The sequence below is a fragment of the Sinocyclocheilus rhinocerous genome, unplaced genomic scaffold (genome assembly GCF_001515625.1).
Source record: "Sinocyclocheilus rhinocerous isolate Xijiao unplaced genomic scaffold, SAMN03320098_v1.1 scaffold487, whole genome shotgun sequence".
In the NCBI taxonomy this organism is placed as follows: domain Eukaryota; kingdom Metazoa; phylum Chordata; class Actinopteri; order Cypriniformes; family Cyprinidae; genus Sinocyclocheilus; species Sinocyclocheilus rhinocerous.
The window spans coordinates 287,373-306,363 of record NW_015662061.1 but is presented as its reverse complement, the minus strand read 5'-3'; the positions used below and the strand labels follow the sequence as shown (position 1 = coordinate 306,363).

The 18,991-nt window shown below is 34.8% G+C and overlaps 2 protein-coding genes across 3 annotated transcripts; one reads left to right on the top strand and one right to left on the bottom strand.

Moving 5' to 3' along the window:
• Positions 1-3,812: 3,812 nt before the first annotated feature.
• Positions 3,813-9,170, bottom strand: LOC107727412 (myoD family inhibitor-like). Of its 2 annotated transcripts, none has more exons than XM_016537274.1 (5): positions 9,061-9,170; positions 7,733-7,865; positions 6,709-6,840; positions 6,200-6,439; positions 3,813-4,247 (listed from the first exon to the last, which is right to left on the bottom strand). In XM_016537274.1, the coding sequence occupies exons 2-5, from the start codon at positions 7,842-7,844 to the stop codon at positions 3,988-3,990; spliced, it is 744 nt and encodes a 247-aa protein (XP_016392760.1). In that variant the 5' UTR covers positions 7,845-7,865; positions 9,061-9,170; the 3' UTR covers positions 3,813-3,987. The 2 variants fall into 2 exon arrangements, with proteins under 2 accessions (XP_016392760.1, XP_016392761.1); XM_016537275.1 differs by having other exon boundaries at positions 6,715-6,840.
• An 824-nt stretch (positions 9,171-9,994) lies between these two features.
• Positions 9,995-18,280, top strand: LOC107727409 (CXXC-type zinc finger protein 1-like). Its single transcript, XM_016537271.1, has 15 exons — positions 9,995-10,207; positions 11,266-11,378; positions 11,496-11,596; positions 11,793-11,920; positions 12,044-12,199; positions 12,890-13,027; positions 13,380-13,487; positions 14,042-14,229; positions 14,320-14,527; positions 14,766-14,873; positions 15,285-15,334; positions 17,244-17,340; positions 17,429-17,581; positions 17,792-17,939; positions 18,055-18,280. The coding sequence occupies exons 1-14, from the start codon at positions 10,205-10,207 to the stop codon at positions 17,936-17,938; spliced, it is 1,698 nt and encodes a 565-aa protein (XP_016392757.1). The 5' UTR covers positions 9,995-10,204; the 3' UTR covers position 17,939; positions 18,055-18,280.
• Positions 18,281-18,991: the final 711 nt, after the last annotated feature.

Below are 18,991 nucleotides of genomic sequence, written 5' to 3'. Positions count from 1 at the left end.
ATATTTAAATTAATTTTATTTAATTTTATTATTTACATTTTTTTTTTTGAAAGGTTGTTCCTTATTTGGTCTCGCATTGCTCAAACGAGAGAAACACCACTAACATAAAGAACAGAGGTTAAACTTGTTATACGTGTGGCTTTCAACCTTCAAGGGCCAAATAAAGGAAGTTACGATTATTTCTTCACCCCATTTGTATGTTGCGGTGCTCCTCAGCCTGAAGAATCTGCAGAGTTTGTTGTTCTTCATGGGTGAGAGTCTTCACGACGTCAGCACTCTTTCTTCTCCAAAACCTTGAATGAACAAAAGGAGGATTGTGGTCAGTCGTCTAGCTAACCCTTCATGCAGCCCCTGAGGCAAAGACGTCACAGTCTACAGGAGACTCGCCAGATGCTCAGTTCTACTGCGTTTGCAATTCTTCATTTGTAAGCCACTAAACAAAAGCATCTACTAAATGAACAAATTTCAAATGTAAAATAAGGATTTCACTTCAGTTTGATTTCTGGGTACTAGTGTAACAGAAATCAAATGTAAGCAGAGCAGACCCACTATCCTACTGACTTCTTCAGCTCTGGCGTGACATTTGGGCTTTGATGTATAAAACTGTGTTTTGTCTTTTTTGGTGCAGTGATGCTGAAAGCGGCTTCCTGTCCCTGCAGACACAGAGTGGCGGCGGCTCTTTGAAACAGTGGGCAGGAGCGCTGGGTCAGAACCAGGCCTGGTTTAGGGCCGTGTATCCTATCCTGTCGCCCCAGCACTGTCATTTCAGTCACTTCCTCCACTTCCTGTTGACGCCACTTGGCACATCTGTACAATAAACACTGCCTTCCTGCCTCCCTGCAGCCTACGATTCAGGAGGTAAGAGTCATCTCCACATGCACTCAACTTGATTGCTTTACAGCATATACATGGGTTAAAGATGAGACATCCCATTTTGGTGTCTGCATCAAATTCAGTTTACAGTGATTTTATATGCATACAAAGCAAATGAAATGCAAGTATCTATTTTAATGTTTCAAATAACTCGTGACAATTTGTCAAAACATGGGTGAAGAATATTTCATCGTCTTTCAGTGTAACAAATTTATGTAAAAATTTAAAAAAAAATAAAACATTTATTCTAACCTGTACTTACTAAAATATATGAAATAAAAAATGATCATATTAAATGTTATTATATTTTAAATGATTAAAAACTTCTTGCGGACAAATAGGTAAAACCTAGTGGTTTTAAGGATAGTGGCAAAGATTGGTAAAGTTTTAAAATGACAATTAATTAGTTTTTGAGGGCTGCACGGTGATCCTTAAATAGAGGCTTTTTAATATCATATATTTAATGTCATTATTCTAAATATGTCTGACACAATTTTTTATATACAAACTACACTGAACAAAATTATAAACGCAACACTTTTGTTTTTGCCCCCATTTTTCATGAGCTGAACTCTATGTACACAAAAGGCCTATTTCTCTCAAATATTGTTCACAAATCTGTCTAAATCTGTGTTAGTGAGCACTTCTCCTTTGCCAAGATAATCCATCCACCTCACAGGTGTGGCATAGCAAGATGCTGATTAGACAGCATGATTATTGCACAGGTGTGCCTTAGGCTGGCCACAATAAAAGGCCACTCTAAAATGTGCAGTTTTACTGTATTGGGGGGTCCGGGGGGGTCCGAAAACCAGTCAGTATCAGGTGTGACCACCATTTGCCTCACGCAATGCAACACATCTCCTTCGCATAGAGTTGATCAGAAGTGCTCACTAACACAGATTTAGACAGATTTGTGAACAATATTTGAGAGAAATAGGCCTTTTGTGTACATAGAAAAAGTCTTAGATCTTTGAGTTCAGCTCATGAAAAATGGGGGCAAAAACAAAAGTGTTGCGTTTATAATTTTGTTCAGTATATATCAATGACATTTTAGTGTGTGTTTTTTGTAAATCATGGTAAAAATGCATGATAGACATTAATCTTTGACCTAAATATATAATAAATGTTTCTTGAGCATGTATGTATAATTAAATAAATAAATATAAACATGCTCAAGAAACATTTATTATTATAATCAATGTTGAAAACAGTTGTGCAGCTTGATATTTTACTGTGTTATATGCATGCATGTTTTGCATGATCATAATTAATAAGTTTAGCAGATTTTTAAGATTAATTAGATTTTTTTTTCTTTTTGGGCTTTTAAAAAAACAGATTTAATGATAGAATGAACGATAGATACTTTATTAATCCTACATGAAAAATGATGCTTGAACAACACTTTTATTTGTTCTAAACACACTTTAAAATATTGCAAATCGTTATTTGCTGACTTATATAATCAATAAATCAGCGATGGAGGGCAGATATGGCGTTTTTAAATGATGTTTATGTGTAACCCACAGCGGGCTGAAGAGAAGGGAGGTGGTGTCAGTAGAGCTTGCGTGGCTTTTGTTGGACTCCCAGATCTCTGTCCCTCTGCCAGATTCAACATCAGCTCTCTCTAGAGCAGTGCCCGCTGTCTAAACACTGGACAGTCATCTGGAGAAAGCCTGTGAAATTCAACATGCCCAGAGGAATATGCGAGCGCTTTATAGTCATCCTGACTGGTTATTTTTGCATCACCCAGCCTTCCTGCAGCACACACTTTAGATGAGAGTGCTGCGAACGGATAGAGAACAAAGATCCTCATGCCTCAATCTCAGCTGTCATGCTAAACTTCAAAACAGATTATTATTATTAAAACAAAAGTGTTTCATTAGAATAAATGACTTACTAGATTGTTTTTCTAAGCACTATAAAATATCACAGTTTATGAAGGTTTAATGCAGTAATAAGGCATGCATGCACATGTTTGCTTCATTAGTTTATGAAGAAGAGAATGTAAAAGTCTGACACTTCTTTAAGCTTACTGGAGGAAAACATTTAAACTTAAAAAAAAAAAAGTGCAAAACTATTATTCCACATAAAGGTGGATTTGATCTTATAGTGGCCGCCATGTTGTGATCACATGACCAGCAGAATACTAACTACTTTATCTGGATAACCCCCTTAGTTATTAGGTACTTCTGTCATCTTATAGGTGACAAATATGTACACTACTGTTAAAAAGTTTGGGGTCAGTAAGAAAGAAATTACTTTTACTCAGCAAAGATGCATAAAATTGATCAAAAGTGACAGTAAAGACACTTTGTTTCAAAGGATTGCTATTTCATATAAACACTGTTCTTTTAAATGTTCTATTCATCAAATAATCCTAAAACAAGTATCACGGTTTCCACAAAAATACACATGTAAAGCAGCACAACTGTTTTCAACATTGATGATAATAATTGTTTCTTGAGCAGAAAATCAGCATGTTAGTATGATTTCTGAAGGATCGAAAAAAAATCTGCTAATGGTGTCAAAAAAAAACAAACAAACTTGTTTTCCCTTGGCGGATATTTGTTCTTGTTTTAAACTTAAACTCACGTCATTTTGATGCATTTTCCAGAAAACAAGACCTAATATCTTAAGTAATTTTGCTTCTCAAATAAATGTATCTTGATTTAGCAACGTTTAGATATTAGTACTGGAAAACAAGACAAAAATCATGTTTTGCAGCACAGTCTTACCAACTCCAAACTTTTGAACGGTAATGTAAGTGTAAGTGATCAGTAAACGAAATCTTTTGCTCTTCACCGTTAAAGATGAAGTGTGTCATTCTGTGCCACTAGTGTCACCAAACAGAATTGCAATAATGAAAATGATTTCCTGATTTTTCCCATTGGTCGATTCTCCAATAAGCAAAGCAATATTTCACATTCAAACGTGGATTTTGTGTGTATTTTAACAAACAAACAAAAATAACACACTTCAGATTTAAGAGAGTAGCCTCGTACAGAACAGTCATTTTTCATACTAAATAAATACAAAATGCGGGATAACAATATGATATATACCCGACGCTTACAGTCTTTTGAGCAGTTGATATCAGTCTGTTGAGAATCCTTGTTAGGCAGGGAAACAGATGGAGCAGCATTCCAAACAGATCTCCAGACAGTCTGAAGACTGGCAACAGTCCTCCAGTATCTCACAATCCAGCAGGGCAGAGCAGGTGTCCTCAGCACAGCACGCCAGACCTCCGGTGGCCGCTTCCCCACAGCAGCAGAGAGCGTCACACTCCAGACCGCAGGCCAAACACTGAGCCACGGCCGAACACCACGACAGCACCTCGCAGAACAGACAGCCTAGTATGCAGTGCGCACAGCAGTCTGAAACCAGCCACAAACATACTCTGTTTATGACAGTATTTAAAACAATGTGTGACCTTATGACATGTAATAATGACGATATAATTAATTGGACTTTGTCATATTATTTGAAAGATTTAAACCCTGTCTTACATGTAATGCAAAGGATTTATTTGATCAAGAATGCTGTAAAAACAATAATATTGTGAAATATTGTTGCAATTTAAAATAACTGTTTTCTATTTGAATATATTTTAAAATGTAATTTATTCCTGTGATCCAAAGCTGAATTGTCAGCATCATTACTCCAGTCTTCAGTGTCACATGATCCTTCAGAAATCATTCCGATATGCTGGTTTGCTGCTCAAGAAACATTTCTTATTATTATCAGCACTGAAAACAGTTGTGCTGCTTCATATTTTTGTGGAAACGGTGATACCTTTTTTTCAGGATTCTTGAATAGAAATAAAAAAACAGCATTTATTTGAAATAAAAATATTTTGTAACATTATAAATGTCTTTAATGTCACTTCTGATCAATTTAATGTGAGAAATGACTATAAAAGTATTAAGCATTAGCTTTATTTTAGAATACAAAAACGCTATTATTGAAATTTGAATATTCTGCCCCTGTGTTATTTTTTTAAACGTTTTAAGCATTTTCTGAGAAAATACAAATTTTGTATTATTCTCTGCAATTTTCCCCAACCTTGCCAAGCTGTGATTTTCTTTTTTCTTTTTTGTGATGGTTTTTATTTTGTTATAATCAAGAGAGTGACATTATAATTTCTATTTGAATATATTTTAAAATGTAATTTATTCCTGTGATCCAAAGCTGAATTGTCAGCATCATTACTCCAGTCTTCAGTGTCACATGATCCTTCAGAAATCATTCCGATATGCTGGTTTGCTGCTCAAGAAACATTTCTTATTATTATCAGCACTGAAAACAGTTGTGCTGCTTCATATTTTTGTGGAAACGGTGATACCTTTTTTTCAGGATTCTTGAATAGAAATAAAAAAACAGCATTTATTTGAAATAAAAATATTTTGTAACATTATAAATGTCTTTAATGTCACTTCTGATCAATTTAATGTGAGAAATGACTATAAAAGTATTAAGCATTAGCTTTATTTTAGAATACAAAAACGCTATTATTGAAATTTGAATATTCTGCCCCTGTGTTCTTTTTTTAAATGTTTTAAGCATTTTCTGAGAAAATACAAATTTTGTATTATTCTCTGCAATTTTCCCCAACCTTGCCAAGCTGTGATTTAATTTTTTCTTTTTTGTGATGGTTTTTATGTTGTTATAATCAAGAGAGTGACATTATAATTTTTTGATCACAGTAATCAAACTTAAGTGTCTACTGGCCGTTATTAGCATTTTATTATGTTTACACTTATATTACCCTCTGAAAACTCACAGCAGTCTTTTTTTTCTACATTCAAAAACATAGACTATAAATAATGTGGTAAATAATGTCATTTTTGTTAGTCATTTCCATTTCAAACACACAAAAACAGAGATACCACCAGAATGTGCTTATTTTATCTATTTAAATCATGAGAATTCCTTCACAACATGTGAAATAATGCCACAAACTCATGGAATTATCAAAACATCAAGCCCTCTAAGTATTTGACTGATATGTAGAAGAATATTTATCAGCTAATGTGAGTTAGTCATCATGATCAAACAGAGACATTTGACCTAATGGAAAGAATTATCAAGTGCTGACATGAAGGGACCATTAAACACATGAAGATAAATCCACAGGCCCATCCTAGTGTCGCTGAAAGATAAGACCAGGCCCTATATTTACGAATAACCCTGTGGGTGGAGGCCCTCTTTTCAAACATGCCCCACGTGCTCTAAAAATACATAAAAATATTGACACTAAAAGGTTGACGGTTTGACTATGGATTGAACCAATAGATATAATTTTTAAAAGGGCAAATGGTTTTCTTACCGTCTCCAGCTACTCTCTGTATCTGCGAGGCATCACCCTTAAAGCTCTGCTGGCTCTTGGAGGTGGAGGGTGTGTGTTTTCTGTGAGGGTGTTTTTGTCCATTGCACTTTGCATGTCCGTTGCATTTCTGTTGTGTTGTCGGGCGAGGCATCGATCCTCCTGATGAAGAAGCCGGAGGTGTACGGATGATAGCAGGCCCATTGACTGGAGGAGAGGAGCCATTGGGAATACTGGGCTTCACTGAAATGTGTTCAATTCAGATAATAAGTCATTTTAATACATTACAGTTTGTAAAATATATAGTATTACAAATAATGCACTTGCAACCAATTATCATAAATTGATTATATAGTCAGTTTTATTACTATGTTTGCATTCTATGCCTCGTGTTAAGGAATAGTTCACAGAAAAGAAAAATACATGGTCGGAACTAGCAAATGATTCTCATTTTTGGTAGAATTATTCTTTTCAATTGTTCATTGCCTTCTGATGCATAAAAATGTAAATACTGTTGCCTTTCTCTATTTTGCGTGAAATTGTAGGTATGTGGTCAGGAAGCAGTAAAGCATCGTCGTTGGTTGTGACACCATCTGTCAGGGACTCGTTGCTTCCGCTGTCAACAATCTCAGCTGGGACAGGACCTGTCAGTCACAAACAATTATTTAAAGGAATAGTTCACCCCAAAATGAAAATTTGCTTAAAATGTACTTACTCTCAGGCCATCCAAGATGTAGATGAGTTTGTTTCTTCATGGGAACAGATTTGGAGAAATGTAGCATTGCATCACTTGCTCACCAGTGGATCCTCTGCAGTGAATGGGTGCCGTCAGAATGAGAGTCCAAACAGCTGATAAATACATCACAATAATCCACAAGTAACCAACACCACTCCAATCCATCAATTAACATCTTGTGAAATGAGAAGCTGTGTGTTTGTAAGAAACAAATCTATCATTAAGAGATTTAACCATAAACTGTCACATCCATCAGTCCATAAAAAAGTCTATCCTCTGTTGTTCTCTCACATCAAAATCTACCAACATACTTGTTTTAAACGGTTTTCACTGGTAAACAGTGCGTAATCTGTGCATATGTCTATCTCGATTCAGATGAGACGACTTTTTGACTGGAGAAACAATATTATGGATAAACTTTAACTGATGGACTGGAGCTGTGTGGATTTCTTGTGGATTATTGTGATGTTTTTATCAGCTGTTTGGACTCTTATTCTGACGGCACCCATTCACTGCAGAGTATCCATTGGTGAGCAAGTGACGTGATGCTACATTTCTCCAAATCTGTTCGCATTAAGTAACAAACTCATCTACATCTTGGATGGCCCAAGAGTGAGTAAATGTTTAGCAAATTTTCATTTTTGGGTGAACTGTTCCTTTATGTTTGTCTAAAAGCTTTCAAAATGGTTGGCGTATAAATGTAATGACAATTTTAAATGCGATTTATCCCATGTAAATTAAGCTTAAAAGTTACATATGCTCAAAAACAAACAGATTTGCTTCATAAACATCCCTCTCACCTGTGACGTCAGGTTTGCCGGTGGCCTGTGGTTGTTTCGTGTGGACATGATTCTCCGGGGGCATGACCTGCCCTCCGTACTGCTGTTGGACATCCATGGCTTCTGTCTCCATTTGAGACGCTTGACTCTAACTCTGTGAAAAAATCCAGAAAGAGAAGCATTTAGCATAGATGGACTGTACGGAGTCAGTCTGGGTGTTTGTGGGGTAAAGGATCCTAATGGAAACTTCTAATATGATGACTTTTATCCTCTAAGACAGCCCGAGAAACATTTCAAAATGTGACTTGAGTGCATGAAAGATATTTGTGCTGCTGCTCTGAAATGAGCTGAAGTTAATGAGTTAAGTCTTTAATAATTGCACTGTCCATGGAGCGGACCTGACTTACATTTCACTTCTGGTCATATATTCTCTATATAACCATGTATGTGACGAATAAAAAATCTTGAATCTTGAAAGTGATTTGGGAAAGTGTCTAATCTGATCATCCTGCTGAGTCAGACAGAACTGACAATATCATCAAAGCCCTGAGCGAATGTGCAGGAGCCATAATAAACATTTTTGACATTTGTTTGCTGTTTTAAAAATCTGCCTGCTTTTACCTACAGTACAGAGCATTCATTGTAGCAAATCTCTCTAGTTAAATGCTTGTCCTTATCTGACCCTAATTCTGAGTCAATCTATGTTTACCACTGCTAATATTTTTTAATGTTATTTCATACTTTATAGTATCTATCTACAAAATTATTTGAATAAGGTATATCCGACGCTGAATAGATCTATTGTATATGTACATATTTGTCTTAAAGATAATAAAAGGACATTTCTGATGTCCTGCAGAACACTTTAAAACCTTGACTATTACTTGCTTTTATTCCTTTTACACGGTTACTTAAAAATGTAACCTTGAACATTAACAAACATTATAGAATAGATAACATACACGACCGATGTATATCTTAGATGTTAGACATTGCATAATATATATTAATTTACTTAAAGTATTGAACAGAAGCAATGACTAATAATAATTAACGTTAGTTGTAGGCTGTCACCACAACAAACAGTGTCGTAAATGTCAAAATATTGCAAAATATTATTTTTGTAGATATATAAAAGGATTAAAGTTTGAATTTAATTGAATTAAAGCTTGAATTTAATCCAAATTAACCACACGTTCTTTTGAAAATTAAAGTTTGTACATACATTTGTACTTGAAACAAGTAAACAGAAGTAAACTTTCGGATGACGTTGACTCTCATTGTCTACTGACTCAGAAAGAAGTGAAATTACCAAAGCATGAAGACACAAGGTTGAATCGAAGTCTTACCTTAACTCGAATAACTCCAGTCTTGTACCGAGGACGTTTTAATTCACTTTAATTCAGAATGAACGCGTGCTGTTCGTCTGCGAGCGCGAGCTGCATCTGCTCTGCTGACATCCTTCCTGCACTGCAGGGAATCGACAACTTTAATAACGATTTTTTTTATCTCGTTTTTCTACTGCATTTATCAAACATACCTTCTTTATCCATGCATTAATAATAGCCTACACCGACTGATGACTGGCAATAAGTATGCTATTATCAGAGTTAACTGTTGTTCATTAATTCATAATTATTTGTTTAAATCACTGACTATATTCACTCACATTTTTCTCTCTCTGAATTCTCTCTGAAATGGTAGTATTATAGAATTAATTAGTGATTTGATTCCTTTGATTCTAACAGTAGAAAACTGAATAAACTATTCAACAATCAAATCAAATCATAGGTATTTTATAAGTGTTAAAATTAATTAATCAATTCATTAATTTAATTTATTTATATATTTATACTGCATAGATCGCCGTTTGCAGCTACCGAAGTTAATTTTATACTATTATAGTTTTTTTTATTACTATATTTTTTATTATTATTTTATTATTATATATTATTATTTTTATTTTAGGTTTAATTATAGTTGTAGTAATTTTGTTGTGTGTTTTTGTCATTTTTATTTTATTTTTAAACATGTCTGTATGGCTTATATATATATATATATGAATGAAAAAAATATTAGATATACGATATATTATATATATCAAATATATAATAATAATAATAATAATTTTTTTTTTTTTCATTTAACATTTCTTTATTTCAAGTAACGAAGAAGTATTTTATTGTTTTATTTAGAGATTAAACCCTGGATGTCTACTGTCCGTCGGTGGCGACACTTACACACACGTCCAGTAGGTGGCAGCAGTTCGTTTGTCATGTAAACCATAGAAGAAGAATCGTAGTGGAAGCGGAGGTAAATGTTGTTGTGCAGTCTTTCGCTATGTAAACAAAAGGATTAAACTATTAAAACAATTCACTGCACACCTGTTTAGTTCACCTTGGTTATGATAGCTTATTAGTTTTTGTGCTTCAGATGTTCTGGACGACTGTGGTGACATTCCTTCTTTTTGGACATTAACCGGACAAATCTGTCATGGTAACGTTAAGTGAAATATTTTTGCAGTTCTGGTTTTGTCATTTTGTAATTTGTCATGTACAGGTTGTAATACCTTGGTACTTTGATATATACCACAATACTGAATGAAGGTATTTGAAAGAATTCCATTGTTCATGTCAAAAATATGCTAATTGTTTTTGTTAAATATATGAAATAGCCATATCAAACTTTTTTATATATATATATATATATATAAAGAGAGAGAGAGAGGGAGAATGTAATATATTATCTAAATGGCCATGACAGCTCAGAATAGCTGTTACTCAAATGTGCCATCTTTCAAATGGAAGTTTGGCATCACAAAGCATAAAAAAATACATAAAATGTAGTATATAGCAGCATATTAACCCCTTAACTGTCACTCACATTTTTGAACATAGATGTGAGAGTGCACGATCCAAACTTAAATTTTTATAATTCATGAACGAAAACATTTTGTAACATGATATTGATGTACCATTTTCATGGTAATGCAATGTTTGATTTTAAAATGGGTTTTAAAGGATGAATTTTGAGATTTAAAGTTTTCAGTTGATATATAATTTCTGATGATTTCTAAAGTGTGATATTTAAAGTTTTCAATTGATATATAATTTCTGATGATTTCTAAAGTGTGATAGAGAAAAAGGCAACGAAGAATACTTTTTTGACAAAGGTCAGAACTCCTGTTATGATGTAGATTTTTGAGGTGCACTCTTGTCATAAATGTATCTATTACTTTTCCTACATAATTTTTAACAAAAACATTGGTAAAATATCTATTTAGGAGTCTTAGACCTTTCCACCGATATATAGTTTGTTATGATTAGATTAGGATTTAATTGTAATATAGTGAAGTAAACCCCACAGAGGGGACGGGTGACAGTTAAAGTGTGTCTTTACAGCATATACACTGACATTCTGTAGAATATAAACTGCACAGGTAGACTGTATAACAGGAAAGTTGTTGATATGTAAATGTCTGGATTAAAGTAGTTACAGAACATACAGATAATGTAAAATTAAATCCACATTCAGTGTCTTCTCTCATGTTATAGGACAGCGAAATGTCAGACTTGGAGCAACCTCCCGGACCGGAGATGAGTCTGAACTGGAGCAATGCACCTGTTTATTGCGTTTGTCGCAAACCAGACATCAACTGCTTTATGATGTAAGATGTGTTTCTCTTTAAATGTTTGCATGCAGTTTTAAATTAATTAATTTTTTTTTTTTTTTTTTAAACCAAATATTTTTAATCATAAGTTTCACATTATTTTCATGTACACAGTGCTTGTGACAACTGCAGTGAGTGGTTTCATGGAGACTGCATTAATATATCAGAGAAGATGTCCAAAACCATCCGTGTTTGGTACTGTGAAAAGTGTCGCAGTAAGAAAAATTTGAATTATTCATTTCATTTTTTATAATTGTTTTTATTTGTTTTGTTTAAAAACATAAAAAAGAATTATATTTTATTTATTTTTACTTTTCATTATTAATATTTTATTTTATAATGATTATTTTATCAGTTTTTTTTAACTATAGCATCAAAAACAGCCCTGAGTATGTACATCCTGTGATCTAGGTAAAAATGAATCCCTAGAGATCAAATTCCGTCCCAAGAAAAGCAGAGAGAAAGAAGCGGAGCCAGATGGGACCGATAACCAGAACGACACACCGGATTTCAAGTCAGATGGACGGCGTGGGTCACAGGTGAGAAATTCTGATGATAAAGCTGCTCTCTTACAATGACCTTTGTGAAGACCGGGGCTGAAAAACAATGTTGTTTGTTAACCTTTGGACTGGCTATGGGGAATATCTGGGATTTGTCCACAGATTAAGCGCTCAGCTCGCATGTGTGGAGAATGTGAAGCCTGCATGCGCACAGAGGACTGTGGACTATGTGACTTCTGTAAAGACATGAAGAAGTTCGGCGGCCCAAATAAGATCCGGCAGAAGTGTCGTATGAGGCAGTGTCAAGTGCGCGCTAGGGTGAGTTTTACTCTTGTAAAAAGTGTCATATTGCCAGTGATTTTGTCTTTCCTATCATATGCCTTTATGGTATATTTTAAGGTATAACAAAGTTTTATTGACTCTGTGTACGATATGATGCATCTCAGCAGTTAATCCCAAATGGTTCTGTCAATTTTAAGGGTTTTTTATTGATTGCTAGTAATTTTAATTTAGCAGACACTTTTATCCATAGCAATTTCAGTACACTTATTACAGAGAAAATTAGTCTGAAGTGAGTCTGGGTTATAATAATTAACTAAGACTAAAACCATAAAAGCATTTTTGTTATTTGAAATAAAATAAACAATAACTGAAAAAAAAAAAAACATTAAAAACTTAAACTTCTTTTATTTCAGCTAGTTGCCAAGGAAACATTTCTCATTTTCATTTAGTTTAACTTGATGTACTAAAATAACTGAAATAAAAAAATTATAAATAGCTATATAGATAGATATACAAAATGACAGACACACAACAAAGTGACTAAAACTTTGACTAAAATTAAAATGAAAATCTAAAAATACAAACTAATTTATATAATAGTATCTCAATGATATTTAAATTACACTGGAAGTAACCTGAGGTTAAGGATTATCCCTTGTGGAACCTGCAACCTTTCAGTTTCTAGCCCTTTTTAACCACTGTGCATCCTATTTTTTTATTTTTCAGAAAATGTTGCGAGTGAAGGATGAGGAGTGCTCCAAGGGCAGAGACTATCAAGACGGCCCGCTGTCTGAAGACTACAGTGAGAATGAGCTGGATCTGTATCAGCAGTACTGTGCCGGGAAGTATGGAGACCACAGCACGGTACCTGCTTCTCCTCACACTCACATCACACTTCAGAGAAACATAAAATACCTTTTTAAAGGAAGTTAGCCCACTTGGATATCTTAGTCAAACTTCTGGACACACATTTCCAGCAATTCAAGAACCGCTCCTATGCTCTTGAATGGGAAACAATAAAAATGTACTGTTTGCAAAATTTATCAAATCAGCAATAAAACTTAAATAAATGTAGATCAGGTCAGGCAAAATGTTTTTTAGGCTGATGCATGTGCAGGAAGTAAATTACTTTATAATGTCTATAGGATGAGATTGACGATACTTCCTTTTGCAGAAATGGTTGCGCCTAAACTTTTTTAGAATTTTTTTTAACCAGGGTTGGAACAGTGATGACGATGATGGTTCATATGCTGATTCAGCTATGAGAAAGAGAGCTGTTAAAGTCAAGCACGTGAAAAGAAGAGAAAAGCGATCTGAAAAAAAGGTAAAGACCTCAAAATATGTGCATAAAATGCTTGAACCTTTAGACAAGATATTTTTAAAAATGTATTAAAAATATACATTTTACATTATGCATCTGTGTTTTGGATGAGTATCATATTTGATGCATCAGGCTTTTATGGATCGCATGGTGTGATAGACGAGAGTATGGAGCTCAATTATATTCAGAGGCCCAAATTGAGCAAGAATATGCAGAATATATGCAGCAAAAATATTTGGTGCAGTTGCTGATATTCATATGGCCAAAAAGTAAGAAGAAATTCTGAAAGCTTGTATACAATAAAGTATATCAGTTGTCACTCTGTATCACCCAAAAATATGTCTTAGTAAGATGATATTTTAAATCTTAGTTTATAGTTTACAGTTTACATGTAGTAGAATGTGTACAACAACGTTTTGACCATGTTAATAATTTAGAGGCCTTTAGAGAAATTAGCAAATCAAATATGACACTATCTTTTCTTAGCCATTTTTGGTTTGATGTAGATCATTGTGCTTAAAATGGAACATAATTATGACTTTGTTTTCATTCTTAAGAAAGAGGAGAATAAGTCTCGGAAGCACAAACCTAAACAGAAGCACCGCGACCGGGTGAGACACAACGAGCGGGCAGAGGTTCGGGACAGCGGAGGAGCCAGACAGTGCCTCGGACCCGGATGTGTCGAAGCTGCACGCGCCAACTCTAAATACTGCTCTGATGACTGCGGCATGAAACTCGCTGCCAAGTAAACCTCGAAATGCTTTACAGTTGTAGACAGTTGTATGTAAGAGATTAGACAGACTCTCAACATTTCTGTGTCTTTTTGTCTTGCCAGTCGAATCTATGAGATCCTGCCCCAGCGTATCCAGCAGTGGCAGCAGAGCCCGTGCATTGCTGAAGAACAGGGCAAGAAACTTCTAGATCGAATCCGCCGTGAGCAACAGTCAGCTCGCACGCGACTCACTGATATGGAGAAACGGTTCCACGAGCTGGAGGGCATCATTGCTAAAGCCAAACAGCAGGTTGTGCAGCACGATGAAGAGGTGAAAGCCGTCATAAACATAGTTTCAGCATTCTGTTGCTTTAAAAACACTGTAAATACGTTACAGTATAATTGTTTCATCTTATATTTTAAATGAATAAAATGCAATTAAAGAAAATGTAATTTATTCCTGTGATGCAAAGCAGAATTTTCCGCAGCCATTACTCCAGTCTTCAGTGTTACATGATCTTTCAGACCACATAACAGTGCCCTGAACATTGCTTTTCTTTTCCCCGAAGGTCAATGAGGGTGATGACGACACAGATTTGCAAATCTTCTGTGTGTCCTGCAGTCACCCAGTTAACCCCAAGGTGGCACTGCGTCACATGGAAAGGTGCTACACCAAGGTGTGTTGTATTTAAAGGGGTCCTATTATGCTTTTTCACTTTTTCAACTTTAGTTAGTCTGTAATGTTGCTGTTTGAGCATAAAAAAGATATCACAGCACATTTCGTCTTTCAGAAGGCGGGCCTTCATTTGATACAGGAACTATTCCAGCCGTTCATGCCAGACTTGGGAGAGAGGTGTTGTAATAATGTAAAATATGTGAAAAATAATGTGTTTTTCGAACAACCTAGTATGAGAGCCTGTTCTAGTACACCCCCAAAACAAAATCAAGACTTTGTAAAAGTTTTGTTAAGGTCTCTGTTTTTACAAATTGTGATGCGTAGACCTACAAACATTGTCACATGTTTTAGTGTTATGTTTTTAAAATGCTGTTTGTGTGATGTTCATGTTTCATCTTTTCCTTCTAACCAGTATGAGAGTCAGACGTCTTTTGGCTCCATGTACCCCACTCGCATAGAGGGGTAAGTACAATTTTATATAAATATATATATTAATAGTACATATTTTTAAATTAAGATGCTTCCACTGTGATATAAGTTGGTATTTTTTTAAAGGGGTCATGAACTGCCTTTTATATTATTTTGTATTGTTCTCTGAAGTCCACTTATGTTATCAAGATTTTTACATCAAAAAACATAATATTTGAGCAGTAATAGGCTATTTTGTGTCCTGTTTTGAATCACAACGCTCCGTTTGAATAGGTGTGGCGGATTGTAGACTCAGAAGTAAACACCCACTCCGGCGTCGAATTGTGCCTTGTTTGCAAACGAATCTACGGTGAAATGAGGTGAACAAATGACCAACCTTTAGTCTGACACGGTCTGGAACTTCATTAAAAATAAAGCTAATCCACTCTTTCCTAAATGTTGGGATCCGATGGAAGGCAATGCAAAGACTGTGTTGGTCTACAGTTTGGCACTGCACAGCATCTTGTTGTCTTCGGAGCATCTTTATCGTTTGGTTTCTGTGTAGACCTGCATTCGTCTCTCTCGTTATTTACACTATGTGCACGAATCAGTGGGTGGAGCTAAACAGGCAGTGATGTAGAAGCAGGCGTTGATGATCTTCTGCGGAGGCGGGGTTTACCCACTCTATTACGTCATAAACTGGCACATTCCACAATCTGCCGTTTTGGCAGATTAGCTTCAATATAAGCTGTTTTTAGACTAATGAGAAAGTTTTGAGTTCTGAAACTTACAGGATGTTTTTATAGTACGATGACCTCTTATATGTCAAAAGATCAAGGGAATTTTGATTTCTCAGTTCATGACCCCTTTAATGTTTTTGAAAGTCTCTTCCGCTGAACAAGGCTGCATTTATTTGATCAAAAATACAGTAAAAACAGTAATATTGTGAAATAATTGTTACATTTAAAAAAAAAATTGTTCTATTTGAATATATTTTGAAATGTCATTTATTCCTGTAATACAAAGCTGAATTTTCAGCAACATTACTCTAGTCTTCAGTGTCACATGATCTTTCAGAAATCATTCTAATATGCTGATTTTCTGCTCAAGAAAAAATTCTTATTATTATCAATGTTGAAATCAGTTGTGCTGCTTAATAGTTTTGTGAAAACCATGATACATCTTTTTCAGAATTCTTTGATTAATAGAAAGTTAAAAAGAACAGCATTTATTTGAAATAAAAGTATTTAGTAACATTATAAATGTTTGTGTACACACACACACGCATATATATATGTATATAAACTGCTTCATGTAAAATAAATCTTTGATATATTTTTTATATTTATTGATTATATGCCTATATCATGCAATGTTAGTGTGCATTTTTTCAAGAGTACTGTTCATTTCTTTGTAAAATGCGGGAAAAAGTACTGAGTGCACCTTTAATGCCTTTGACAAAAGCAAATAATATATTTGCGCGCAATCTTGAAGTCTCATTATTTCGGCTGTTTTTCTTCTTGGAAAAATATAGTGCTACACGGCTCTTCTGTGATGTTTACAATCCACAAAGCAAAACCTACTGTAAGAGACTGCAAAACCATGATACATCTTTTTCAGAATTCTTTGATTAATAGAAAGTTAAAAAGAACAGCATTTATTTGAAATAAAAGTATTTAGTAACATTATAAATGTTTGTGTACACACACACACGCATATATATATGTATATAAACTGCTTCATGTAAAATAAATCTTTGATATATTTTTTATATTTATTGATTATATGCCTATATCATGCAATGTTAGTGTGCATTTTTTCAAGAGTACTGTTCATTTCTTTGTAAAATGCGGGAAAAAGTACTGAGTGCACCTTTAATGCCTTTGACAAAAGCAAATAATATATTTGCGCGCAATCTTGAAGTCTCATTATTTCGGCTGTTTTTCTTCTTGGAAAAATATAGTGCTACACGGCTCTTCTGTGATGTTTACAATCCACAAAGCAAAACCTACTGTAAGAGACTGCAGGTTCTCTGTCCAGAACACTCCAGAGACCCAAAGGTACTTTACCGCGTGCATTTGATACATAAACGCCCAATCTGCATAGATATTAAGAACATTAATCGGAACTGTACATGTATGCATGCAGGTCCCTGCGGATGAGGTCTGTGGGTGTCCATTAGTTCGTGATGTATTTGAACCCACCGGAGAATATTGCAGGGTGTCCAAACGCAAGTGTAACAAACACTACTGCTGGGAGAAGCTCCGCAGGGCCGAAGTGGACCTGGAACGAGTCCGAGTGGTCAGTGCATTTGCAAAAGAATCGTTTATTTGAAGGAAAGAATTTATTTATTTGGATCAAAGAAAATAGCTGTGTAATTGTAAACTCAAAGTGATTAAGATGTTCTTGCTTTCAAGACAGTTTTCCCACAGGAGTGCGTTTTCATTCATCAATCTTATATTTAATCTTTCATTTCTTCAGTCATTCCCATTATGTCTTCTCCTTCCCTAGTGGTACAAGTTGGATGAATTGTTTGAGCAGGAGCGCAATCTAAAAACAGCCATGACGAATCGTGCAGGTCTCATGGCCCTCATGCTGCACCAGACAATCCAACACGACCCAGTTACCACAGACCTGAGAACTAACAAGGACAGATAAGGTTACTGTCATTCCCTTTTATCATCTTTTCATCTTTTATCCATTCCATTTGCACATAATGTTCAACCATGAAGCAACTCTCCTGACAGTCTGAGGTTTTGTCTTTGATCTTACAGAGAAAAGGAACCATTGCTGGTGAAGCCGCCTCACGTTTGTGAAGAGTTAGTGTCATAGTAGTTGTTTGTTGAAACTGTAATTCATGTACAACACTCTTCATGTTTCTGCTTTCTGCATTCATGTAACCCTTGGCTTTACTCTTTTGAATGGTGCTGTGACAACATTGAACTGTTGGGCTTACATTTTTTAGATTTTTTAAGAATCTCATAACCATGTATTGTGCATTAAAAAAGTAAAGTGGAGGAAGATTAAAATATTTTTCTTGCTGGTGAAATGTCTGTTATTTGTCTTTAGATTGCATTTCTTGTGCCACTACACAAAAGTATCATTATGAAGGGTTTGTTGGGCTGATAGGTTTTCTATAGTCCAGATGTGGCCAAATTATTTTAACACGTTTGAGACTTATTACAATGAAAAGTTTGACCAAAGTTTAGATTCATATACATTTAACCGGTACATTTATTCTTATTATTGCATGATTGATTCAAAACTGGCTCATTCTAATTGTGTTCCATGTAAAATGTCAAAATGTCACGCCTTTTGCTCTGATCACTGATCAGCATCATCAACGACCTATGACTGGAATGGCGCGATTCTGAGGTAACGTTAATGCATTTCACTTTTCATAAATGATTAAGAATTAGAATGGCGATTACCAACAGATAAGTCGGAAAAACCCTATTAGAGAGTAAATGTTAAAGTGCCTCTTTCTCTAGAACCGCGAAATGTTTAATATTACATCTCAGCCAAATTATTATCAGTTATAATATTGGCAAAGACATATTTATTTGACCCTGATCATTTTTGGCGTTTAAATTTGAGAAGTTAAACGTAATTCAAATAAATAAATAAAGTCCCTTTCGGATATAGATTCTAAATTTCTTTGTATTCAAAATTTTAAATCTGGTGTTATTAATCTAAGATGAAGAACGATGG